The sequence below is a fragment of the Oncorhynchus mykiss genome, chromosome 24 (assembly GCF_013265735.2).
Source record: "Oncorhynchus mykiss isolate Arlee chromosome 24, USDA_OmykA_1.1, whole genome shotgun sequence".
NCBI classification, from domain to species: domain Eukaryota; kingdom Metazoa; phylum Chordata; class Actinopteri; order Salmoniformes; family Salmonidae; genus Oncorhynchus; species Oncorhynchus mykiss.
The window spans coordinates 33,801,272-33,828,481 of NC_048588.1; the positions used below are offsets into that span (position 1 = coordinate 33,801,272).

At 45.5% G+C, this 27,210-nt stretch overlaps 1 protein-coding gene across 1 annotated transcript in view; it reads right to left on the bottom strand.

Annotated features, from left to right (window-relative positions):
• Window positions 1–12,191: 12,191 nt before the first annotated feature.
• The window catches only part of clpb (caseinolytic mitochondrial matrix peptidase chaperone subunit B), a gene marked incomplete at its 5' end in the record, with an annotated part of 63,118 nt that continues 48,099 nt past the window's right edge, over window positions 12,192–27,210 (bottom strand). Inside the window, 2 exon segments of the mRNA XM_036961720.1 lie at window positions 12,192–12,859; window positions 25,686–25,790. Coding sequence (XP_036817615.1) covers window positions 12,638–12,859; window positions 25,686–25,790 — 327 coding nt within the window.

Genomic DNA, 27,210 nt, shown 5'->3' on the forward strand with positions numbered 1-27,210 from the left:
CTTCATGATGACGGAAGTGAGTGCTACGGGGCGGTAGTCGTTTAGCTCAGTTACCTTAGCTTTCTTGGGAACAGGAACAATGGTGGCCCTCTTGAAGCATGTGGGAACAGCAGACTGGTATAGGGATTGATTGAATATGTCCGTAAACACACCGGCCAGCTGGTCTGCGCATGCTCTGAGGGCGCGGCTGGGGATGCCGTCTGGGTGAAGGAGTGAAGGAGAGTCCGCATGTTTTCGTTGCAGGCCGTGTCAGTGGCACTGTATTGTCCTCAAAACGGGCAAAAAAGTTATTTAGTCTGCCTGGGAGCAGGACATCCTGGTCCGTGACTGGGCTGGTTTTCTTCTTGTAGTCCGTGATTGACTGTAGACCCTGTCACATGCCTCTTGTGTCTGAGCCGTTGAATTGAGATTCTACTTTGTCTCTGTACTGACGCTTAGCTTGTTTGATAGCCTTGCGGAGGGAATAGCTGCACTGTTTGTATTCGGTCATGTTACCAGTCACCTTGCCCTGATTAAAAGCAGTGGTTCGCACTTTCAGTTTCACGCGAATGCTGCCATCAATCCACGGTTTCTGGTTAGGGAATGTTTTAATCGTTGCTATGGGAACAACATCTTCAATGCACGTTCTAATGAACTCGCACACCGAATCAGCGTATTCGTCAATGTTGTTATCTGACGCAATACGAAACATATCCCAGTCCACGTGATGGAAGCAGTCTTGGAGTGTGGAATCAGCTTGGTCGGACCAGCGTTGGACAGACCTCAGCGTGGGAGCTTCTTGTTTTAGTTTCTGTCTGTAGGCAGGGATCAGCAAAATGGAGTTGTGGTCAGCTTTTCCGAAAGGAGGGCGGGGCAGGGCCTTATATGCGTCGCAGAAGTTAGAATAACAATGATCCAAGGTTTTTCCAGCCCTGGTTGCGCAATCGATATGTTGATACAATTTAGGGAGTCTTGTTTTCAGATTAGCCTTGTTAAAATCCCCAGCTACAATGAATGCAGCCTCAGGATGTATGGATTCCAGTTTGCAAAGAGTCAAATAAAGTTCGTTCAGAGCCATCGATGTGTCTGCTTGGGCTGGAATATATACGGCTGTGATTATAATCAAAGAGAATTCTCTTGGTAGATAATGCGGTCGACATTTGATTGTGAGGAATTCTAAATCAGGTGAACAGAAGGATTTGAGTTCCTGTATGTTTCTGTGATCACACCACGTCTCGTTAGCCATAGGGCATACGCCCCCGCCCCTCTTCTTACCAGAAAGATGTTTGTTTCTGTCGGCGCGATGTGCGGAGAAACCCGCTGCTGCACCGCCTCCGATAGCGTCTCTCCATTGAGCCATGTTTCCGTGAAGCAAAGAACGTTACAGTCTCTGATGTCCCTCTGGAATGCTACCCTTGCTCGGATTTCATCAACCTTGTTGTCAAGAGACTGGACATTGGCGAGAAGAATGCTAGGGAGTGGTGCACGATGTGCCCGTCTCCGGAGTCTGACCAGAAGACCGCCTCGTTTCCCTCTTTTACGGAGTCGTTTTTTTTGGGTCGCCGGCTGGGATCCATTCCGTTGTCCTGGTTGAAAGGCAGAACACAGGATCCGCTTCGCGAAAATCATATTCTTGGTTGTACTGATGGTGAGTTGACGCTGATCTTATATTCAGTAGTTCTTCTCGACTGTATGTAATGAAACCTAAGATGACCTGGGGTACCAATGTAACAAAAAACTGCATAGTTTCCTAGGAACGCGAAGCGAGGCGGCCATCTCTGTCGGCATGTGGTTGTGTTTGCGTGTGAGTGTGATTGTGTTTTGTGTGGTTGTGTTTGTGTTTGCGTGTGAGTGTGTTTGTGTTTTGTGTGTGGTTGTGTTTGGTTGTGTTTGTGTGTGTGAGAGTGTGGTTGTGTTTTGTGTGTGTTTGCGTGTGAGTGTGGTTGTGTTTTGTGTGGTTGTGTTTGTGTTTGCGTGTGAGTGTGGTTGTGTTTTGTGTGGTTGTGGTTGTGTTTGCGTGTGAGAGTGTGGTTGTGTTTTGTGTGTGAGTGTGGTTGTGTTTTGTGTGTGGTTGTGTTTGCGTGTGGTTGTGGTTGTGTTTGCGTGTGAGTGTGGTTGTGTTTTGTGTGTGTGTGTTTGCGTGTGAGTGTGGTTGTGTTTTGTGTGTGTTTGTGTTTGCGTGTGAGTGTGTTTGTGTTTGCGTGTGAGTGTGGTTGTGTTTTGTGTGTGTTTGTGTTTGCGTGTGGTTGTGTTTTGTGTGTGGTTGTGTTTGTGTTTGCGTGTGAGTGTGGTTGTGTTTGCGTGTGAGTGTGGTTGTGTGTGTTTGTGTGTGGTTGTGTTTGCGTGTGAGTGTGGTTGTGTTTGCGTGTGAGTGTGGTTGTGTGTGTTTGTGTGTGGTTGTGGTTGTGTTTGCGTGTGAATGTGGTTGTATGTGTTTGAGTGTGGTTGTGTTTTGTGTGTGGTTGTGTTTGTGTTTGCGTGTGAGTGTGGTTGTGTTTGCGTGTGAGTGTGGTTGTGTGTGTTTGTGTGTGGTTGTGGTTGTGTTTGCGTGTGAGTGTGGTTGTATGTGTTTGAGTGTGGTTGTGTTTTGTGTGTGGTTGTGTTTGTGTTTGCGTGTGAGTGTGGTTGTGTGTGTTTGAGTGTGGTTGTGTTTTGTGTGTGGTTGTGTTTGTGTTTGCGTGTGAGTGTGGTTGTGTGTGTTTGAGTGTGGTTGTGTTTTGTGTGTGGTTGTGTTTGTGTTTGCGTGTGAGTGTGGTTGTGTTTGCGTGTGAGTGTGGTTGTGTGTGTTTGAGTGTGGTTGTGTTTTGTGTGTGGTTGTGTTTGTGTTTGCTTGTGAGTGTGGTTGTGTGTGTTTGAGTGTGGTTGTGTTTTGTGTGTGGTTGTGTTTGTGTTTGCATGTGAGTGTGGTTGTGTTTGCGTGTGAGTGTGGTTGTGTTTGCGTGTGAGTGTGGTTGTATGCGAGTGTGTTTTTTTCTTCTTCTGTGGTTGTGTTTGGAGGAATGTGTATGTATGGAGAATGCAGTGGGCGTGTGTGTGTGAAGTAGAGTTGAACTGTGAAGGTACATCCTCAGTAGCGTAAACATTCAGTCCACTCTACTTCAATCCATAAGATGTCCTCTCCATCTCTCTCACACACTCTCGATTTCCCACTTTCATGTTCTCCCCGAAGTCCCAATATGTTCCCCTCTATCTCTAACCTCTTTCTCTCCTTCCTTTCCTCCACCCTCCACATCCCCTTCTCTTTAATTCTCTCTCCTCCCTCTCGGCCTCTGTTAAGCGGTAGCTGCTCTGTCTCTCAGGGCGTAGGAGGATGGTGGAGGGGAAAGAGGTTGGGTTTCCGTTTCCCTATAATCTAATCAGAGAAATGGCAGCAGGCAGAAATAGCCTGATGGACAGACTAAGAGACTCTCTTCATCATCATCATCCTCTTCTTCCTCAGGACAGTCAAACACGCACACACACACACAACTCTTTGAAAGTGATTGTGTGTAGATCAGTGCCGACAGAAAGTATTCTTAACCCTTGACTTATTCCACGTTGTTGTTACAGCCTAAATTCAAAATGGACAACATACATTTTTTTCTCTCTCACCCATCTAAGCAACTCCAGTGAATATTTGGCCTTGTGTTTTAGGTTATCGTCCTGCTGAAAAGTAAATTTGTCTCCCAGTGTCTGTTTGAAAGCAGACTAAACCAGGCTTACATGTAGGAATTTACCTGTGCTTAGCTCTATTCCGTTTCTTTTTATCCTAAAAAACTCCCTAGTCCTTGCCGATGACAAGCATACCCATAACATCATGCAGACACCACCATGCTTGAAAATATGAAGAGTGGTACTCAGTTAATATGTTGTGTCATGTTAAACACTTTTATATTATTGCACACAGAGTGAGTCCATGCAATTTACAGTGAATTCGAAAAGTATTCAGACCCCTTCACTTTTCCCACATTGTCATGTTACAACCTTATTCTAAAATTGATTAAATAAAAAAAATGTCCTCATCAATCTACACACAATACATAAATACCTTGTTTACATAAGTATTCAGACCCTTTGTAATGAGACTCGAAATTGAGCTCAGGTGCATCCTGTTTTCATTGATCATCCTTGAGATGTTTCTACAACTTGATTGGAGACCACCTGTGGTAAATTCAATTGATTGGACATGATGTGGAAAGGCACACACCTGTCTATATAAGGTCACACAGTTGACAGTGAATGTCAGAGCAAAAACCAAGCCATGAGGTCAAAGGAATTGTCTGTAGAGACAGGATAGTGTTGAGGCACAGATCTGGGGAAGGGTACCAAAACATGTCTGTAGCATTGAAGACCCCCAAGAACACAGTGGCCTCCATCTTTCTTAAATGGAAGAATTTTGGAGCCACCAAGACTCTTCCTAGAGCTGGCCCCCCGGCCAAACTGAGCAATCGGGGGAGGGAGCTCACCAAGAACCCGATAGTCACTCTGACAGAGCTCCAGAGTTCCTCTGTGGAGATGGGAGAACCTTCCAGAAAGGTTCTGCAGCACTCCACCAATCAGCCTTTATGTTAAGACGGGAGCTACTCCTGGCAAGACGGGAGCCACTCCTCAGTAAAAGGCACATGACAGCCCACTTGGAGTTTGCCAAAAGGCACCTTAAGGTCTCTCAGACCATGAGAAACAAGATTCTCTGGTCTGATGAAACCAAGATTGAACTCTTTGGCCTGAATGCCAAGTGTTAAATCAGGAGGAAACCTGGTACCATCCCTACGGTGAAGCATGGTGGTGACAGAATCATGCTGTGCGGTTGTTTTTCAGTGGCAGGGACTGGGAGACTAGTCAGGATCGAGGGATAGATGAAAACCTGCTCCAGAGCGCTCAGGACCTAAGACTGGGCCGAGGGTTCACCTTCCAACAGGACAACAACCCTAAGCACACAGCCAAGACAACGCAGTAGGGGCTTCGGGACAAGTCTCTGAATGTCCTTGAGTGGCCCAGCCAGAGTCCAGGCATTAACCCGATCTAACATCTCTGGAGAGACCTGAAAATAGCGACGCTCCCCATCCAACCTGACAGGACTTGAGAGGATCTGCAGAGAAGAATGGAAGAAACTCCCCAAATACAGGTGTGCCAAGCCTGTTTTATCATACCCAAGAAGACTCGAGGCTGTAATCGTTGCCAAAGGTGCTTCAACAAAGTACTGAGTAAAGGGTCTGAATACTAATGTAAATGTGATATTTCAGTTAATTTATTTGTTATAAATGTACACACGTTTCTAAAAACCTGGTTTTGCTTTGTCATTATGGGATATTGTGATGTCATTATGGGATATTGTGATGTCATTATGGGATATTGTGATGTCATTATGGGATATTGTGATGTCATTATGGGATATAGTGTGTAGATTGATGAGGGAAAAAAACAATTGAATCCATGTTAGAACAAGGCTGCAACGTAAACAAGTTGTGGAAAAAGTCAAAGGCTCTTGCTGGGTCTTGCTGGACTTAAGCACATTTTTACTTGCCATAAAAAAGGGGTTGAATACTTATTGACTCAAGATTTCAGCTTTTCATTGTTAATTAATTAGAAAAATATAGAAAAACATAATTCCACTCTGACATTATGGGGTATTGCGTGTAGGCCAGTGACACCAAATCTAAATGTAATCCATTTTAAATGTAGGCTGTAACACGATACAATTCTGTTAAAGTCAAGGGGTGTGAAATACTTTCTGAAGGCACTGAGTGTCCAAAACACCGGTTCTTTCCATGACAGACTGACCAGGTGAATCCAGGTGAACCCAGGTGAAAGCTATGACCCCCTATTGATGTCACTTGTGAAATCCACTTCAAATCAGTGTAGATCAGGGATGGGCAACTGGCAGCCTTTGTAGGCCCACAAATCAATTTCACAAAAAATAAATACATGTTTTTTTTTTTGGGGGGGGGACTCAGTCGGGGTCTCAACTTACTGTTGAGGGTTAGAATCATAGAATACGTGAGGTGCATTTTCGAAATGTGGTTGTGCATCAATCAGCAGTTACTCAATTAAACCCATGTCAGCTAAATGTTTTTACATGGTTAAGTTAGTCTAGCGGCCAGCTATGGTCCAATTACTGACCGGGGTAGGGCCCATTGGTCGTCAGTTACCATATTAAAAACTGAAAAGATTTGCCTCCATCCTATGGCAAAATGGGTAGAATTGCAGGAAATTAGCTGTTAAACTGCACATTTTTCTCTCCGCCCCCATGGCAAAGTGAGTAGAATTGCAGCAAACTTGATTTAAAACTGCAACGTTTTCTCTCCGCCCCATGGCAAAATGTGTACAATTGCAGGAAATTAACTTTAAAACTTCAATTTTCTCTTCACTGTCACGAGCAGAGGGGGGGGGGGGGAAGCTAAAATGTGGCCCCTCATTATTGAGTTCCGATGTGGCCCCACCCCCCACAGATTGTGTGTGTGTGTCATTCAGAGGGTCAATGGGCAAGACAAAAGATTTAAGTGCCTTTGAACAGGGTATGGTAGTAGGTGCCAGGTGCACCGGTTTGTGTCAAGAACTGCAACTTTGCTGGGTTTTTCACGCTCAACAGTTTCCCGTGTGTATCAAGAATGATCCACCACCCAAAGGACATCCAGCCAACTTGACACAACTGTGGGAAGCATTGGAGTCAACATGGGCCAGCATCCCTGTGGAATGCTTTCAACACTTTGTCTGTGTGTATCTGGTAGTGGCAGGCAGCAAGGCACTGTATGCTGTGTGTGTGTGTATCTGGGAGTGGCAGGCAGCAAGGCACTGTCTGCTGTGTGTGTGTATCTGGTAGTGGCGGGCAGCAAGGCACTGTCTGCTGTGTGTGTGTATCTGGTAGTGGCGGGCAGCAAGGCACTGTCTGCTGTGTGTGTGTGTATCTGGTAGTGGCGGGCAGCAAGGCACTGTCTGCTGTGTGTGTGTGTATCTGGTAGTGGCGGGCAGCAAGGCACTGTCTGCTGTGTGTGTATCTGGTAGTGGCGGGCAGCAAGGCACTGTCTGCTGTGTGTGTGTATCTGGTAGTGGCAGGCAGCAAGGCACTGTCTGCTGTGTGTGTGTATCTGGTAGTGGCGGGCAGCAAGGCACTGTCTGCTGTGTGTGTGTATCTGGTAGTGGCGGGCAGCAAGGCACTGTCTGCTGTGTGTGTGTATCTGGTAGTGGCGGGCAGCAAGGCACTGTCTGCTGTGTGTGTATCTGGTAGTGGCGGGCAGCAAGGCACTGTCTGCTGTGTGTGTATCTGGGGGGTCCAGCAGGTCCAGTCCTGGTGAGCGGGTCTGTTTCTCCATGCTAATTCCCTCCCTGCAGGGGAGAAGAGGTTCTACATCTCTATGGAACCCTGGTAGAGAGACACAGAGGAATGACCCTCCCACATTCCCTCCGTACCTTCTGGAAAACCAGCCCCACCATCACACACACACACACACACACGCAAAATGCTCTCTCTCTCTCTCTAACCATCTCTCTCCCTCCCTCCCTCGCTCTCTAACCATCTCACTCTCTCTCTCTCTCTCTCTCTCTCTCTCACACTGCTTACAGAATGCACACAATCCCAATCAATTCCTCAATCACGTTATGTCCCCAGAACGACAACTGTTATTGTTCTAGAATTCCCACCCAGACTGTGTGACACAACACACAGACAGGATGGAGTGACAGTGGAACAGGACACACAGACAGGATGGAGTGACAGTGGAACACAACACACAGACAGGATGGAGTGACAGTGGAACACAACACACAGACAGGATGGAGTGACAGTGGAACACAACACAGACAGGATGGAGTGACAGTGGAACAGGACACACAGACAGGATGGAGTGACAGTGGAACACAACACACAGACAGGATGGAGTGACAGTGGAACACAACACACAGACAGGATGGAATGACAGCAGACAGGATGGAGTGACAGTGGAACACAACACAGACAGGATGGAGTGACAGTGGAACACAATACAGACAGGATGGAGTGACAGTGGAACATGATGGAGTGACAGTGGAACACAACACAGACAGGATGGAGTGACAGTGGAACAGGATGGAGTGACAGTGGAACACAACACACAGACAGGATGGAGTGACAGTGGAACAGGATGGAGTGACAGCAGAACACAACACAGACAGGATGGAGTGACAGTGGAACACAACACAGACAGGATGGAGTGACAGTGGAACACAACACACAGACAGGATGGAGTGACAGCAGAACACAACACAGACAGGATGGAGTGACAGTGGAACACAACACAGACAGGATGGAGTGACAGCGGAACACAACACACAGACAGGATGGAGTGACAGCAGAACACAACACAGACAGGATGGAGTGACAGTGGAACAGGATGGAGTGACAGCAGAACACAACACAGACAGGATGGAGTGACAGCAGAACACAACACAGACAGGATGGAGTGACAGCAGAACACAACACAGACAGGATGGAGTGACAGTGGAACAGGATGGAGTGACAGCAGAACACAACACAGACAGGATGGAGTGACAGTGGAACAGGATGGAGTGACAGCAGAACACAACACAGACAGGATGGAGTGACAGTGGAACAGGATGGAGTGACAGCAGAACACAACACAGACAGGATGGAGTGACAGTGGAACACAACACACAGACAGGATGGAGTGACAGTGGAACACAACACACAGACAGGATGGAGTGACAGTGGAACACAACACAGACAGGATGGAATGACAGCAGAACACAACACACAGACAGGATGGAATGACAGCAGAACACAACACACAGACAGGATGGAATGACAGCAGAACACAACACACAGACAGGATGGAATGACAGCAGAACAGGATGGAGTGACAGCAGAACACAACACAGACAGGATGGAGTGACAGCAGAACACAACATAGACAGGATGGAGTGACAGCAGAACACAACACAGACAGGGTGGAGTGACAGTGGAACAGGATGGAATGACAGCAGAACACAACACAGACAGGATGGAGTGACAGTGGAACACAACACACAGACAGGATGGGGTGACAGTGGAACAGGATGGAATGACAGCAGAACACAACACAGACAGGATGGAGTGACAGCAGAACACAACACAGACAGGATGGAATGACAGCAGAACACAACACAGACAGGATGGAATGACAGCAGAACACAACACACAGACAGGATGGAGTGACAGCAGAACACAACACAGACAGGATGGAGTGACAGTGGAACAGGATGGAATGACAGCAGAACACAACACAGACAGGATGGAGTGACAGTGGAACACAACACACAGACAGGATGGAGTGACAGTGGAACAGGATGGAATGACAGCAGAACACAACACAGACATGATGGAGTGACAGTGGAACAGGATGGAGTGACAGTGGAACAGGACACACAGACAGGATGGAGTGACAGCAGACAGGATGGAGTGACAGTGGAACAGGACACACAGACAGGATGGAGTGACAGCAGACAGGATGGAGTGACAGTGGAACAGGACACACAGACAGGATGGAGTGACAGCAGACAGGATGGAGTGACAGTGGAACAGGACACACAGACAGGATGGAGTGACAGCAGACAGGATGGAGTGACAGTGGAACAGGACACACAGACAGGATGGAGTGACAGCAGACAGGATGGAGTGACAGCAGACAGGATGGAGTGACAGTGGAACAGGACACACAGACAGGATGGAGTGACAGTGGAACAGGACACACAGACAGGATGGAGTGACAGTGGAACAGGACACACAGACAGGTCCGAACAAGACAAAGACAGGAATCTCCATTGATCACAGCAATTTTATTTACAACATGATGTGTGTTCGTATACAAGAATGAAAAACATGTCTCTTCTGTAGCGCGGCTCCTTGTAAACATGAAGGATACATTCAAATATATAAATAATATTTACATCTCGACATTTCCAGATGGATTCCCAACAAACACCACTAAACATATTCATGACAAAGGAGGCGATGCTTAACATTTAACATGCAACTACTGAAACATTTAACATGCGGTTTATTGAGATCCATAATTTATCATCCATAAACTTTAGTTAATGTGTTCTTTCTAATAACACATTTTACATGACTCAGATGACTTGGTCTGCTGGCGGAATGTTCTCACAAGACTCTGAAACAACACTATAGACAACACTAACTTCTAGCTTTGGCTTAACAACACTATAGACAACACTAACTTCTAGCTTTGGCTTAACAACACTATAGACAACACTAACTTCTAGCTTTGGCTTAATGTTTCGATTTCTTTAAATCAATCAACTACTTCTATAAATGTCTTCATATACAGGTTTATCCATATATATATATCCAAATACAGTACCAGTCAAAAGATTGGAAGCCACTACTCATTCCAGGGGTTTTCTTTATTTTTAAAAATCATTTTCTGCATTGTAGAATAATAATAAAGACATCAACACTATGAAATAACACATATGGAATCATGTAGTAACCAAAACAAGTGTTACACTTTAAAAAAAACAATTAGCCACCCTTTGCCTTGACAGCTTTCCACTCTTGGCATTCTCTCAACCAACTTCATGAGGTAGTCACCTGGAATGCATTTCAATTAACAGGTGTGCCTTGTTAAAAGTTAATTTGTGGCATTTCTTTCCTTAATGCGTTTGAGTCAATCATTTGTGTTGTGACTGGTATACAGAAGATAGCCCTATGTGGTAAAAGACCAAGTCCATATTATGGCAAGAACAGCTAAAATAACCAAAGAGGAACGACAGTCCATCATTACTTTAAGACATGAAGGTCAGTCAATGCAGAAAATGTCAAGAACTTTGAAAGTTTCTTCAAGTGCAGTCGCAAAAACCATCAAGTGCTATGATGAAACTGTCTCTCATGAGGACCGCCACAGGAAAGGAAGACCCAGAGTTACCTCTGCTGTAGAAGGTAAGTTCATTAGGGTTACCAGCCTCAGAAATTGCAGCCCAAATAAATGCGTCACAGAGTTCAATTAACAGACACATCTCAACATCAACTGTTCAGAGGAGACTGTGTGAATCAGGCCTTCATAGTCGACTTGCTGCAAAAAAACCACTACTACAGGACACCAATAAGAAGAAGAGACTTGCTTGGGCCAAGAAACACGGGCAATGGATATTTTACCGGTGGAAATCTGTTGCTTGGTCTGATGAGTCCAAATTTGCGATTTTTGGTTCCAACTACCATGTCTTTGTGATTCGCAGAGTAGGTGAATGGATGATCTCTGCATGTGTGGTTCCCACCATGAAGCATGGAGGAGGAGGTGTGATGGTCTGGGGGTGCTTTGCTGGTGACACTGTCAGTGATTTATTTAGAATTCAAGGCACACTTAACCAGCATGGCTACAACAGCATTCTGCAGTGATACGCCATCCCATCTGGTTTGCGCTTAGTGGGTCTATCATTTGTTTTTCAACCGGACAATGACCCAAAACACACCTCCAGCCTGAGTAAGGGCTATTTGACCAAGAAGGAGAGTGATGGAGTGCTGCGTCAGATGACCTGGCCTCCACAAATCACCCGACCCGACCCCAATTGAGATAGTTTGGGATGAGTTGGACTGCAGAGTGAAGGAAAGCAGCCAACAAGTGGCAACTCCTTCAAGACTGTTGGAAAAGCATTCCAGGTGAAGCTGGTTGAGAGAATGCCAAAAGCGTGCAAAGCTGTCATCAAGGCAAACGGTGGCTAAGAATTTGAAGAATCTCAAATATATTTTGATTTGTTTAACACTTTTTTGGTTGCTACATGATTCCATGTGTGTTATTTCATAGTTTTGATGTCTTCACTATTATTCTCCAATGTAGAAAATCATTAAAAAGAAAGAACAACCCTTGAATCAGTAGGTGTGTCCAAACTTTTGACTGGTACTGTATACACATATATATATATATATATATATATTTTTGTTCTATAAAGGAACTATTGCCCTTTCCTCCAGCTTCCTCATCAACGGCTGCTCTCCAATGAAGATATGGAAAGACGTGGTTAATATCTGTCCTAACTGACGCTAGATAAATAGTATAAAACATGCAAATGGGTGATTTAACCCCTCAGGCTACACTGACGAGGACATAGGGCTGTAGTCACTGAAGCTGCCTCAGGGAACTGATAGGGACTTGACTCATCAGTGAGTGTGTGTGTGTGGGTGTGCTGTGGATACAGTATGAAGGGTAGAAGACAGCCAGTGTGAGAAAGGGAGAGAGACCACGATGTGCTTCTTCTGAGACGTGTTTTATTTTACATTATAAACTGTGTGGTTCGAGCCCTGAAAGCTGATTGGCTGACAGCCGTGGTATATCAGACCGTATACCACGGGTATGACAAAACAATATTTTTTACTGCTCTAATTACGTTGGTAACCAGTTTATAATAGCAATAAGGCACCTCGGGGGTTTGTGATATATGACCAATATACCGCTGCTATGGGCTGTGTCCAGGCACTCCATGTTGTGTCGTGCCTAAGAACAGCCCTTAGCCATGGTATATTGGCCATATACCACACCTCCTTGGGCCTTATTGCTTAATTAGCTCCATGAAAACCAACTCATGACTATGAGGTGATAGGTTATTATGAGGTGATAGGTTATTATGAGGTGATGTGACGACAGTAGACTCCAGAGTATATATATATATATATATACACAGTGGGTGCTGTGTGTTAGTGATCGGGGCTGAGAGGAGGGCGTATGTCCAGCGTCCGTGCTGTGCTGTCCTTCCCCACTACCTCCAGACGCAGACTGGGTACGCCCTGCTCCAGCCCTTCCTGCCCCTCGGCCCCGCCCCTGTCCTCTGAGTGGACAGACAGGCGGAGGGTGCAGCCCTTAGGAAGGAGCTCCTGCTCATAGGCTGCTGCCAGTTGGTTGACCACCCTCCGCTCCACCTGGTAACACAACAAACCAGACCAGTCAGGCCTAACACTGACACACGAGCTCAACTCAAAACAAGTGTGTGACCTGTTTTTGTGTTTGATTCAACAACTGAACGGGGCTGAAAATGTTTACCTGACAGCTGAACGGGTTCAATGTTAATCACACAACGAACAGAGAATATACAGAAGTCCTATTATAATACTAGTAAAGTATTTCTTTAGAAAAGCTGAGTATTTCTGACAATTGGACCATAATTGTTACCTATTAAAATGTCCAATGTTTTTATCTCAACATCAAATCATTTCTGGGTAACAATGAAAAGGACCTTACTGTAATTGTTTTCTAATAAAATGGTTAAAAAAAATAAACCAAAATAGCTCATTAGCAAAGAGCAATTTCTCAAACGATCATTTTTCTAGGACTGTCTGGGAGTGGTCTGAGTGAGGGGTCTAATTGGACGAGCTTAAAAGGGAGGGATATGCAACCTGAAAACTTGCTGTTATTGGCAGAGGTTTTGAAACTCTCTCTGTTGTTATTGGTCCATTAACTTTTACCATCTGGTGAGGTCACCGGTCAGGCCAAAACTCCATCCCACCAAAACAGGCTGGAATTCCAGCTGTCACACTAAAAGGGCATTATAAGTTTCACAACCTCAGTGTGGGGGATATATATACACACACACAGCACGGAACAATCAGTCTGGGCCTCCAACTCTCCTGATGTAGACAGTAAGGAAACAGAGGGGGAGACAGATTGGGGGGAGAGTTCTGCACGGACTATTTTTGTTAGTTGAAGCAAATACATTCACTGTGTGTGTACCTGTAAGTGTCTGTACCTGTAAGTGTGTGTACCTGTAAGTGTCTGTGTGTGTACCTGTAAGTGTCTGTGTGTGTACCTGTACGTGTCTGTACCTGTAAGTGTGTGTACCTGTAAGTGTCTGTGTGTGTACCTGTAAGTGTCTGTGTGTGTACCTGTAAGTGTCTGTACCTGTAAGTGTGTGTACCTGTAAGTGTCTGTGTGTGTACCTGTAAGTGTCTGTGTGTGTACCTGTAAGTGTCTGTGTGTGTACCTGTAAGTGTCTGTACCTGTAAGTGTGTGTACCTGTAAGTGTCTGTGTGTGTACCTGTAAGTGTCTGTGTGTGTACCTGTAAGTGTCTGTGTGTGTACCTGTAAGTGTCTGTGTGTGTACCTGTAAGTGTCTGTGTGTGTACCTGTAAGTGTCTGTGTGTGTACCTGTAAGTGTCTGTGTGTGTACCTGTAAGTGTCTGTGTGTGTACCTGTAAGTGTCTGTGTGTGTACCTGTAAGTGTCTGTGTGTGTGTACCTGTAAGTGTCTGTGTGTGTACCTGTAAGTGTCTGTGTGTGTACCTGTAAGTGTCTGTGTGTGTACCTGTAAGTGTCTGTGTGTGTACCTGTAAGTGTCTGTGTGTGTACCTGTAAGTGTCTGTGTGTGTACCTGTAAGTGTCTGTGTGTGTACCTGTAAGTGTGTGTGTGTGTACCTGTAAGTGTCTGTGTGTGTACCTGTAAGTGTCTGTGTGTGTACCTGTAAGTGTCTGTGTGTGTACCTGTAAGTGTCTGTGTGTGTACCTGTAAGTGTCTGTGTGTGTACCTGTACGTGTCTGTGTGTGTACCTGTAAGTGTGTGTGTGTGTACCTGTAAGTGTCTGTGTGTGTACCTGTAAGTGTCTGTGTGTGTACCTGTAAGTGTCTGTGTGTGTACCTGTAAGTGTCTGTGTGTGTACCTGTAAGTGTCTGTGTGTGTACCTGTAAGTGTCTGTGTGTGTACCTGTAAGTGTCTGTGTGTGTACCTGTAAGTGTCTGTGTGTGTACCTGTAAGTGTCTGTGTGTGTACCTGTAAGTGTCTGTGTGTGTACCTGTAAGTGTCTGTGTGTGTACCTGTAAGTGTCTGTGTGTGTACCTGTAAGTGTCTGTGTGTGTACCTGTAAGTGTCTGTGTGTGTACCTGTAAGTGTCTGTGTGTGTACCTGTACGTGTGTGTGTGTGTACCTGTAAGTGTCTGTGTGTGTACCTGTAAGTGTCTGTGTGTGTACCTGTAAGTGTCTGTGTGTGTACCTGTAAGTGTCTGTGTGTGTACCTGTAAGTGTCTGTGTGTGTACCTGTAAGTGTCTGTGTGTGTACCTGTAAGTGTCTGTGTGTGTACCTGTAAGTGTCTGTGTGTGTACCTGTAAGTGTCTGTGTGTGTACCTGTAAGTGTCTGTGTGTGTACCTGTAAGTGTCTGTGTGTGTACCTGTAAGTGTCTGTGTGTGTACCTGTAAGTGTCTGTGTGTGTACCTGTAAGTGTCTGTGTGTGTACCTGTAAGTGTCTGTGTGTGTACCTGTAAGTGTCTGTGTGTGTACCTGTAAGTGTCTGTGTGTGTACCTGTAAGTGTCTGTGTGTGTACCTGTAAGTGTCTGTGTGTGTACCTGTAAGTGTCTGTGTGTGTACCTGTAAGTGTCTGTGTGTGTACCTGTAAGTGTCTGTGTGTGTACCTGTAAGTGTCTGTGTGTGTACCTGTAAGTGTCTGTGTGTGTACCTGTAAGTGTCTGTGTGTGTGTACCTGTAAGTGTCTGTGTGTGTACCTGTAAGTGTCTGTGTGTGTACCTACCTGTAAGTGTCTGTGTGTGTACCTGTAAGTGTCTGTGTGTGTACCTACCTGTAAGTGTCTGTGTGTGTACCTACCTGTAAGTGTCTGTGTGTGTACCTGTAAGTGTCTGTGTGTGTACCTGTAAGTGTCTGTGTGTGTACCTGTAAGTGTCTGTGTGTGTACCTGTAAGTGTCTGTGTGTGTACCTGTAAGTGTCTGTGTGTGTACCTGTAAGTGTCTGTGTGTGTACCTGTAAGTGTCTGTGTGTGTACCTGTAAGTGTCTGTGTGTGTACCTGTAAGTGTCTGTGTGTGTACCTGTAAGTGTCTGTGTGTGTACCTGTAAGTGTCTGTGTGTGTACCTGTAAGTGTCTGTGTGTGTACCTGTAAGTGTCTGTGTGTGTACCTGTAAGTGTCTGTGTGTGTACCTGTAAGTGTCTGTGTGTGTACCTGTAAGTGTCTGTGTGTGTACCTGTAAGTGTCTGTGTGTGTGTACCTGTAAGTGTCTGTGTGTGTACCTGTAAGTGTCTGTGTGTGTACCTGTAAGTGTCTGTGTGTGTACCTGTAAGTGTCTGTGTGTGTACCTGTAAGTGTCTGTGTGTGTGTACCTGTAAGTGTCTGTGTGTGTGTACCTGTAAGTGTCTGTGTGTGTACCTGTAAGTGTCTGTGTGTGTACCTGTAAGTGTCTGTGTGTGTACCTACCTGTAAGTGTCTGTGTGTGTACCTGTAAGTGTCTGTGTGTGTACCTGTAAGTGTCTGTGTGTGTGTACCTGTAAGTGTCTGTGTGTGTACCTGTAAGTGTCTGTGTGTGTACCTGTAAGTGTCTGTGTGTGTACCTGTAAGTGTCTGTGTGTGTACCTGTAAGTGTCTGTGTGTGTACCTGTAAGTGTCTGTGTGTGTACCTGTAAGTGTCTGTGTGTGTACCTGTAAGTGTCTGTGTGTGTACCTGTAAGTGTCTGTGTGTGTACCTGTAAGTGTCTGTGTGTGTACCTGTAAGTGTCTGTGTGTGTACCTGTAAGTGTCTGTGTGTACCTGTAAGTGTCTGTGTGTGTACCTACCTGTAAGTGTCTGTGTGTGTACCTACCTGTAAGTGTCTGTGTGTGTACCTGTAAGTGTCTGTACCTGTAAGTGTCTGTGTGTGTACCTGTAAGTGTCTGTGTGTGTACCTGTAAGTGTCTGTGTGTGTACCTGTAAGTGTCTGTGTGTGTACCTGTAAGTGTCTGTGTGTGTACCTGTAAGTGTCTGTGTGTGTACCTGTAAGTGTCTGTGTGTGTACCTGTAAGTGTCTGTGTGTGTACCTGTAAGTGTCTGTGTGTGTACCTGTAAGTGTCTGTGTGTGTGTACCTGTAAGTGTCTGTGTGTGTGTACCTGTAAGTGTCTGTGTGTGTGTACCTGTAAGTGTCTGTGTGTGTACCTGTAAGTGTCTGTGTGTGTACCTGTAAGTGTCTGTGTGTGTACCTACCTGTAAGTGTCTGTGTGTGTACCTGTAAGTGTCTGTGTGTGTGTACCTGTAAGTGTCTGTGTGTGTGTACCTGTAAGTGTCTGTGTGTGTACCTGTAAGTGTCTGTGTGTGTACCTGTAAGTGTCTGTGTGTGTACCTGTAAGTGTCTGTGTGTGTACCTGTAAGTGTCTGTGTGTGTACCTGTAAGTGTCTGTGTGTGTACCTGTAAGTGTCTGTGTGTGTACCTGTAAGTGTCTGTGTGTGTACCTGTAAGTGTCTGTGTGTGTACCTGTAAGTGTCTGTGTGTGTACCTGTAAGTGTCTGTGTGTGTACCTGTAAGTGTCTGTGTGTGTACCTGTAAGTGTCTGTGTGTGTACCTGTAAGTGTCTGTGTGTGTGTACCTGTAAGTGTCTGTGTGTGTACCTGTAAGTGTCTGTGTGTGTACCTGTACGTGTCTGTGTGTGTACCTGTAAGTGTCTGTGTGTGTACCTGTAAGTGTCTGTGTGTGTACCTGTAAGTGTCTGTGTGTGTGTACCTGTAAGTGTCTGTGTGTGTACCTGTAAGTGTCTGTGTGTGTACCTGTAAGTGTCTGTGTGTGTACCTGTAAGTGTCTGTGTGTGTACCTGTAAGTGTCTGTGTGTGTACCTGTAAGTGTCTGTGTGTGTACCTGTAAGTGTCTGTGTGTGTACCTACCTGTAAGTGTCTGTGTGTGTACCTGTAAGTGTCTGTGTGTGTACCTGTAAGTGTCTGTGTGTGTACCTGTAAGTGTCTGTGTGTGTACCTGTAAGTGTCTGTGTGTGTACCTGTAAGTGTCTGTGTGTGTACCTACCTGTAAGTGTCTGTGTGTGTACCTGTAAGTGTCTGTGTGTGTACCTGTAAGTGTCTGTGTGTGTACCTGTAAGTGTCTGTGTGTGTACCTGTAAGTGTCTGTGTGTGTACCTGTAAGTGTCTGTGTGTGTACCTGTAAGTGTCTGTGTGTGTACCTGTAAGTGTCTGTGTGTGTACCTGTAAGTGTCTGTGTGTGTACCTGTAAGTGTCTGTGTGTGTACCTGTAAGTGTCTGTGTGTGTACCTGTAAGTGTCTGTGTGTGTACCTGTAAGTGTCTGTGTGTGTACCTGTAAGTGTCTGTGTGTGTACCTGTAAGTGTCTGTGTGTGTACCTGTAAGTGTCTGTGTGTGTACCTGTAAGTGTCTGTGTGTGTACCTGTAAGTGTCTGTGTGTGTACCTGTACGTGTCTGTGTGTGTACCTGTAAGTGTCTGTGTGTGTACCTGTAAGTGTCTGTGTGTGTACCTGTAAGTGTCTGTGTGTGTACCTGTAAGTGTCTGTGTGTGTACCTGTAAGTGTATGTGTGTGTACCTGTAAGTGTCTGTGTGTGTACCTACCTGTAAGTGTCTGTGTGTGTACCTACCTGTAAGTGTCTGTGTGTGTACCTGTAAGTGTCTGTGTGTGTATCTGTAAGTGTCTGTGTGTGTACCTGTAAGTGTCTGTGTGTGTACCTGTAAGTGTCTGTGTGTGTACCTGTAAGTGTCTGTGTGTGTGTACCTGTAAGTGTCTGTGTGTGTGTACCTGTAAGTGTCTGTGTGTGTACCTGTAAGTGTCTGTGTGTGTACCTGTACGTGTCTGTGTGTGTACCTGTAAGTGTCTGTGTGTGTACCTGTAAGTGTCTGTGTGTGTGTACCTGTAAGTGTCTGTGTGTGTGTACCTGTAAGTGTCTGTGTGTGTACCTGTAAGTGTCTGTGTGTGTACCTGTAAGTGTCTGTGTGTGTACCTGTAAGTGTCTGTGTGTGTACCTGTAAGTGTCTGTGTGTGTACCTGTAAGTGTCTGTGTGTGTACCTGTAAGTGTCTGTGTGTGTACCTGTAAGTGTCTGTGTGTGTACCTACCTGTAAGTGTCTGTGTGTGTACCTACCTGTAAGTGTCTGTGTGTGTACCTGTAAGTGTCTGTGTGTGTGTACCTGTAAGTGTCTGTGTGTGTACCTGTAAGTGTCTGTGTGTGTACCTGTAAGTGTCTGTGTGTGTACCTGTAAGTGTCTGTGTGTGTACCTGTAAGTGTCTGTGTGTGTACCTGTAAGTGTCTGTGTGTGTACCTGTAAGTGTCTGTGTGTGTACCTGTAAGTGTCTGTGTGTGTACCTACCTGTAAGTGTCTGTGTGTGTACCTGTAAGTGTCTGTGTGTGTACCTGTAAGTGTCTGTGTGTGTACCTGTAAGTGTCTGTGTGTGTACCTGTAAGTGTCTGTGTGTGTACCTGTAAGTGTCTGTGTGTGTACCTGTAAGTGTCTGTGTGTGTACCTGTAAGTGTCTGTGTGTGTACCTGTAAGTGTCTGTGTGTGTACCTGTAAGTGTCTGTGTGTGTACCTGTAAGTGTCTGTGTGTGTACCTGTAAGTGTCTGTGTGTGTACCTGTAAGTGTCTGTGTGTGTACCTGTAAGTGTCTGTGTGTGTACCTGTAAGTGTCTGTGTGTGTACCTGTAAGTGTCTGTGTGTGTACCTGTACGTGTCTGTGTGTGTACCTGTACGTGTCTGTGTGTGTACCTGTAAGTGTCTGTGTGTGTACCTGTAAGTGTCTGTGTGTGTACCTGTAAGTGTCTGTGTGTGTACCTGTAAGTGTCTGTGTGTGTACCTGTAAGTGTCTGTGTGTGTACCTACCTGTAAGTGTCTGTGTGTGTACCTACCTGTAAGTGTCTGTGTGTGTACCTACCTGTAAGTGTCTGTGTGTGTACCTGTAAGTGTCTGTGTGTGTACCTGTAAGTGTCTGTGTGTGTACCTGTAAGTGTCTGTGTGTACCTGTAAGTGTCTGTGTGTGTACCTGTAAGTGTCTGTGTGTGTACCTGTAAGTGTCTGTGTGTGTACCTGTAAGTGTCTGTGTGTGTACCTGTAAGTGTCTGTGTGTGTACCTGTAAGTGTCTGTGTGTGTACCTGTAAGTGTCTGTGTGTGTACCTGTAAGTGTCTGTGTGTGTACCTGTAAGTGTCTGTGTGTGTACCTGTAAGTGTCTGTGTGTGTACCTGTAAGTGTCTGTGTGTGTACCTGTAAGTGTCTGTGTGTGTACCTACCTGTAAGTGTCTGTGTGTGTACCTGTAAGTGTCTGTGTGTGTACCTGTAAGTGTCTGTGTGTGTACCTGTAAGTGTCTGTGTGTGTACCTGTAAGTGTCTGTGTGTGTACCTGTACGTGTCTGTGTGTGTACCTGTAAGTGTCTGTGTGTGTACCTGTAAGTGTCTGTGTGTGTACCTGTAAGTGTCTGTGTGTGTACCTGTAAGTGTCTGTGTGTGTACCTGTAAGTGTCTGTGTGTGTACCTGTAAGTGTCTGTGTGTGTACCTGTAAGTGTCTGTGTGTGTACCTGTAAGTGTCTGTGTGTGTACCTGTAAGTGTCTGTGTGTGTACCTGTAAGTGTCTGTGTGTGTACCTGTAAGTGTCTGTGTGTGTACCTGTAAGTGTCTGTGTGTGTACCTGTAAGTGTCTGTGTGTGTACCTGTAAGTGTCTGTGTGTGTACCTGTAAGTGTCTGTGTGTGTACCTGTAAGTGTCTGTGTGTGTACCTGTAAGTGTCTGTGTGTGTACCTGTAAGTGTCTGTGTGTGTACCTCTAAGTGTCTGTGTGTGTACCTGTAAGTGTCTGTGTGTGTACCTGTAAGTGTCTGTGTGTGTACCTACCTGTAAGTGTCTGTGTGTGTACCTGTACGTGTCTGTGTGTGTACCTACCTGTAAGTGTCTGTGTGTGTACCTACCTGTAAGTGTCTGTGTGTGTACCTGTAAGTGTCTGTGTGTGTACCTGTAAGTGTCTGTGTGTGTACCTACCTGTAAGTGTCTGTGTGTGTACCTACCTGTAAGTGTCTGTGTGTGTACCTACCTGTAAGTGTCTGTGTGTGTACCTGTAAGTGTCTGTGTGTGTACCTGTAAGTGTCTGTGTGTGTACCTGTAAGTGTCTGTGTGTGTACCTGTAAGTGTCTGTGTGTGTACCTACCTGTAAGTGTCTGTGTGTGTACCTACCTGTAAGTGTCTGTGTGTGTACCTGTAAGTGTCTGTGTGTGTACCTGTAAGTGTCTGTGTGTGTACCTGTAAGTGTCTGTGTGTGTACCTGTAAGTGTCTGTGTGTGTACCTGTAAGTGTCTGTGTGTGTACCTGTAAGTGTCTGTGTGTGTACCTGTAAGTGTCTGTGTGTGTACCTGTAAGTGTCTGTGTGTGTACCTGTAAGTGTCTGTGTGTGTACCTGTAAGTGTCTGTGTGTGTACCTACCTGTAAGTGTCTGTGTGTGTACCTGTAAGTGTCTGTGTGTGTGTACCTGTAAGTGTGTGTGTGTGTACCTGTAAGTGTGTGTGTGTGTACCTGTAAGTGTCTGTGTGTGTGTACCTGTAAGTGTGTGTGTGTGTACCTGTAAGTGTCTGTGTGTGTACCTGTAAGTGTCTGTGTGTGTACCTGTAAGTGTCTGTGTGTGTACCTGTAAGTGTCTGTGTGTGTACCTGTAAGTGTCTGTGTGTGTACCTGTAAGTGTCTGTGTGTGTACCTGTAAGTGTCTGTGTGTGTACCTGTAAGTGTCTGTGTGTGTACCTGTAAGTGTCTGTGTGTGTACCTGTAAGTGTATGTGTGTGTACCTACCTGTAAGTGTATGTGTGTGTACCTACCTGTAAGTGTCTGTGTGTGTACCTACCTGTAAGTGTCTGTGTGTGTACCTGTAAGTGTCTGTGTGTGTACCTGTAAGTGTCTGTGTGTGTACCTGTAAGTGTCTGTGTGTGTACCTGTAAGTGTCTGTGTGTGTACCTGTAAGTGTCTGTGTGTGTACCTGTAAGTGTCTGTGTGTGTGTACCTGTAAGTGTCTGTGTGTGTGTACCTGTAAGTGTCTGTGTGTGTACCTGTAAGTGTCTGTGTGTGTACCTGTACGTGTCTGTGTGTGTACCTGTAAGTGTCTGTGTGTGTACCTGTAAGTGTCTGTGTGTGTGTACCTGTAAGTGTCTGTGTGTGTGTACCTGTAAGTGTCTGTGTGTGTACCTGTAAGTGTCTGTGTGTGTACCTGTAAGTGTCTGTGTGTGTACCTGTAAGTGTCTGTGTGTGTACCTGTAAGTGTCTGTGTGTGTACCTGTAAGTGTCTGTGTGTGTACCTGTAAGTGTCTGTGTGTGTACCTGTAAGTGTCTGTGTGTGTGTGTACCTGTAAGTGTCTGTGTGTGTACCTACCTGTAAGTGTCTGTGTGTGTACCTGTAAGTGTCTGTGTGTGTGTACCTGTAAGTGTCTGTGTGTGTACCTGTAAGTGTCTGTGTGTGTACCTGTAAGTGTCTGTGTGTGTACCTGTAAGTGTCTGTGTGTGTACCTGTAAGTGTCTGTGTGTGTACCTGTAAGTGTCTGTGTGTGTACCTGTAAGTGTCTGTGTGTGTACCTACCTGTAAGTGTATGTGTGTGTACCTGTAAGTGTCTGTGTGTGTACCTGTAAGTGTCTGTGTGTGTACCTGTAAGTGTCTGTGTGTGTACCTGTAAGTGTCTGTGTGTGTACCTGTAAGTGTCTGTGTGTGTACCTGTAAGTGTCTGTGTGTGTACCTGTAAGTGTCTGTGTGTGTACCTGTAAGTGTCTGTGTGTGTACCTGTAAGTGTCTGTGTGTGTACCTGTAAGTGCCTGTGTGTGTACCTGTAAGTGTCTGTGTGTGTACCTGTAAGTGTCTGTGTGTGTACCTGTAAGTGTCTGTGTGTGTACCTGTACGTGTCTGTGTGTGTACCTGTACGTGTCTGTGTGTGTACCTGTAAGTGTCTGTGTGTGTACCTGTAAGTGTCTGTGTGTGTACCTGTAAGTGTCTGTGTGTGTACCTGTAAGTGTCTGTGTGTGTACCTGTAAGTGTCTGTGTGTGTACCTACCTGTAAGTGTCTGTGTGTGTACCTACCTGTAAGTGTCTGTGTGTGTACCTACCTGTAAGTGTCTGTGTGTGTACCTGTAAGTGTCTGTGTGTGTACCTGTAAGTGTCTGTGTGTGTACCTGTAAGTGTCTGTGTGTGTACCTGTAAGTGTCTGTGTGTACCTGTAAGTGTCTGTGTGTGTACCTGTAAGTGTCTGTGTGTGTACCTGTAAGTGTCTGTGTGTGTACCTGTAAGTGTCTGTGTGTGTACCTGTAAGTGTCTGTGTGTGTACCTGTAAGTGTCTGTGTGTGTACCTGTAAGTGTCTGTGTGTGTACCTGTAAGTGTCTGTGTGTGTACCTGTAAGTGTCTGTGTGTGTACCTGTAAGTGTCTGTGTGTGTACCTGTAAGTGTCTGTGTGTGTACCTGTAAGTGTCTGTGTGTGTACCTACCTGTAAGTGTCTGTGTGTGTACCTGTAAGTGTCTGTGTGTGTACCTGTAAGTGTCTGTGTGTGTACCTGTAAGTGTCTGTGTGTGTACCTGTAAGTGTCTGTGTGTGTACCTGTACGTGTCTGTGTGTGTACCTGTAAGTGTCTGTGTGTGTACCTGTAAGTGTCTGTGTGTGTACCTGTAAGTGTCTGTGTGTGTACCTGTAAGTGTCTGTGTGTGTACCTGTAAGTGTCTGTGTGTGTACCTGTAAGTGTCTGTGTGTGTACCTGTAAGTGTCTGTGTGTGTACCTGTAAGTGTCTGTGTGTGTACCTGTAAGTGTCTGTGTGTGTACCTGTAAGTGTCTGTGTGTGTACCTGTAAGTGTCTGTGTGTGTACCTGTAAGTGTCTGTGTGTGTACCTGTAAGTGTCTGTGTGTGTACCTGTAAGTGTCTGTGTGTGTACCTCTAAGTGTCTGTGTGTGTACCTCTAAGTGTCTGTGTGTGTACCTCTAAGTGTCTGTGTGTGTACCTGTAAGTGTCTGTGTGTGTACCTGTAAGTGTCTGTGTGTGTACCTACCTGTAAGTGTCTGTGTGTGTACCTGTACGTGTCTGTGTGTGTACCTACCTGTAAGTGTCTGTGTGTGTACCTACCTGTAAGTGTCTGTGTGTGTACCTGTAAGTGTCTGTGTGTGTACCTGTAAGTGTCTGTGTGTGTACCTACCTGTAAGTGTCTGTGTGTGTACCTACCTGTAAGTGTCTGTGTGTGTACCTACCTGTAAGTGTCTGTGTGTGTACCTGTAAGTGTCTGTGTGTGTACCTGTAAGTGTCTGTGTGTGTACCTGTAAGTGTCTGTGTGTGTACCTGTAAGTGTCTGTGTGTGTACCTACCTGTAAGTGTCTGTGTGTGTACCTACCTGTAAGTGTCTGTGTGTGTACCTGTAAGTGTCTGTGTGTGTACCTGTAAGTGTCTGTGTGTGTACCTGTAAGTGTCTGTGTGTGTACCTGTAAGTGTCTGTGTGTGTACCTGTAAGTGTCTGTGTGTGTACCTGTAAGTGTCTGTGTGTGTACCTGTAAGTGTCTGTGTGTGTACCTGTAAGTGTCTGTGTGTGTACCTGTAAGTGTCTGTGTGTGTACCTGTAAGTGTCTGTGTGTGTACCTGTAAGTGTCTGTGTGTGTACCTGTAAGTGTCTGTGTGTGTACCTACCTGTAAGTGTCTGTGTGTGTACCTGTAAGTGTCTGTGTGTGTGTACCTGTAAGTGTCTGTGTGTGTGTACCTGTAAGTGTCTGTGTGTGTGTACCTGTAAGTGTGTGTGTGTGTACCTGTAAGTGTCTGTGTGTGTACCTGTAAGTGTCTGTGTGTGTACCTGTAAGTGTCTGTGTGTGTACCTGTAAGTGTCTGTGTGTGTACCTGTAAGTGTCTGTGTGTGTACCTGTAAGTGTCTGTGTGTGTACCTGTAAGTGTCTGTGTGTGTACCTGTAAGTGTCTGTGTGTGTACCTGTAAGTGTCTGTGTGTGTACCTGTAAGTGTCTGTGTGTGTACCTGTAAGTGTCTGTGTGTGTACCTGTAAGTGTCTGTGTGTGTACCTGTAAGTGTCTGTGTGTGTACCTGTAAGTGTCTGTGTGTGTACCTGTAAGTGTCTGTGTGTGTACCTGTAAGTGTCTGTGTGTGTACCTGTAAGTGTCTGTGTGTGTACCTGTAAGTGTCTGTGTGTGTACCTGTAAGTGTCTGTGTGTGTACCTGTAAGTGTCTGTGTGTGTACCTGTAAGTGTCTGTGTGTGTACCTGTACGTGTCTGTGTGTGTACCTACCTGTAAGTGTCTGTGTGTGTACCTACCTGTAAGTGTCTGTGTGTGTACCTGTAAGTGTCTGTGTGTGTACCTGTACGTGTCTGTGTGTGTACCTGTAAGTGTCTGTGTGTGTACCTGTAAGTGTCTGTGTGTGTACCTGTAAGTGTCTGTGTGTGTACCTGTAAGTGTCTGTGTGTGTACCTGTAAGTGTCTGTGTGTGTACCTACCTGTAAGTGTCTGTGTGTGTACCTGTAAGTGTCTGTGTGTGTGTACCTGTAAGTGTGTGTGTGTGTACCTGTAAGTGTCTGTGTGTGTGTACCTGTAAGTGTGTGTGTGTGTACCTGTAAGTGTCTGTGTGTGTACCTGTAAGTGTCTGTGTGTGTACCTGTAAGTGTCTGTGTGTGTACCTGTAAGTGTCTGTGTGTGTACCTGTAAGTGTCTGTGTGTGTACCTGTAAGTGTCTGTGTGTGTACCTGTAAGTGTCTGTGTGTGTACCTGTAAGTGTCTGTGTGTGTACCTGTAAGTGTCTGTGTGTGTACCTGTAAGTGTCTGTGTGTGTACCTGTACGTGTCTGTGTGTGTACCTACCTGTAAGTGTCTGTGTGTGTACCTACCTGTAAGTGTCTGTGTGTGTACCTACCTGTAAGTGTCTGTGTGTGTACCTGTAAGTGTCTGTGTGTGTACCTGTAAGTGTCTGTGTGTGTACCTGTAAGTGTCTGTGTGTGTACCTGTAAGTGTCTGTGTGTGTACCTGTAAGTGTCTGTGTGTGTACCTGTAAGTGTGTGCGTACCTCATGTTTGATGGAACGGGCTCCGTAGTGCAGGTTGTAACCTCCAGCCAGCAGGTCCAGAACAGGGCGGTCCCACAGCAGAGTGATGTCATGCCTCTGCTTCGCCTAACGAGGGGGACAGAAAGAAAGAAAGAGAAACATAAAATTCAACATACCAATTTGGATCTGGCTAAAAATACTTGAATCAGTCATAGAGCCCATTGCCCTTTACGGTTGTGAGGTCTGGGGTCCGCTCACCAACCAAGATTTCACAAAATGGGACAAACACCAAATTAAGACTCTGCACGCAGAATTCTGCAAATATATCCTCTGTGTACAAGGTAGAACACCAAATAATGCATGCAGAGCAGAATTAGGCCGATACCCACTAATTATCAAAATCCAGAAAAGATCCGTTAAATTCTACAACCCCCTAAAAGGAAGTGATTCCCAAACCTTCCATAACAAAGCCATCACCTACAGAGAAATTAACCTGGAGAAGAGTCCCCTAAGCAAGCTGGTCCTGGGGCTCTGTTCACAAACACAAACACACCCCACAGAGCCATCACCTACAGAGAAATTAACCTGGAGAAGAGTCCCCTAAGCAAGCTGGTCCTGGGGCTCTGTTCACAAACACAAACACACCCCACAGAGCCCCAGGACAGCAACACAATCAGACCCAACCAAATCATGAGAAAACAAAAAGACCATTACTTGACACATTGAAAAGAATTAACAAAAAAACAGAGCAAACTAGAATGCTATTTGGCCCTAAACAGAGAGTACACAGTGGCAGAATACCTGACCACTGTGACTGACCCAAATTTAAGGAAAGCTTTGACTATGTACAGACTCAGTGATCATAGCCTTGCTATTGAGAAAGGCCACCGTAGGCAGACATGGCTCTCAAGAGAAGACAGGCTATGTGCTCACTGCCCACAAAATGAGGTGGAAACTGAGCTGCACTTCCTAACCTCCTGCCAAATGTATGACCATATTATAGAGACATATTTCCCTCAGATTACACAGATCCACAAAGAATTCGAAAACAAATCCAATTTTGATAAACTCCCATATCTACTGGGTGAAACACCACAGTGTGCCATCACAGCAGCAAGATTTGTGACCTGTTGCCACGAGAAAAGGGCAACCAGTGAAGAACAAACACCAGTGTAAATACAACCCATATTTATGCTTATTTATTTTCCCTTGTGTCCTTTAACCATTTGTACGTCGTTGCAATACTGTATATATATATAATATGACATTTGTAATGTCTTTATTGTTTTGACATTTCTGTATGTGTAATGTTTACTGTTCATTTTTTATTGTTTATTTCACTTTTGTATATTATCTACCTCACTTGCTTTGGCAATGTTAACACATGTTTCCCATGCCAATAAAGCCAATTAAGAGAGAGCGAGAGACAGAGAGAAGAGGGAGAGACAGAGAGAAGAGGTAGAGAGAGAGCGAGAGACAGAGAGAGGAGGTAGAGAGAGAGCGAGAGACAGAGAGAGGAGGTAGAGAGATAGCGAGCGACAGAGAG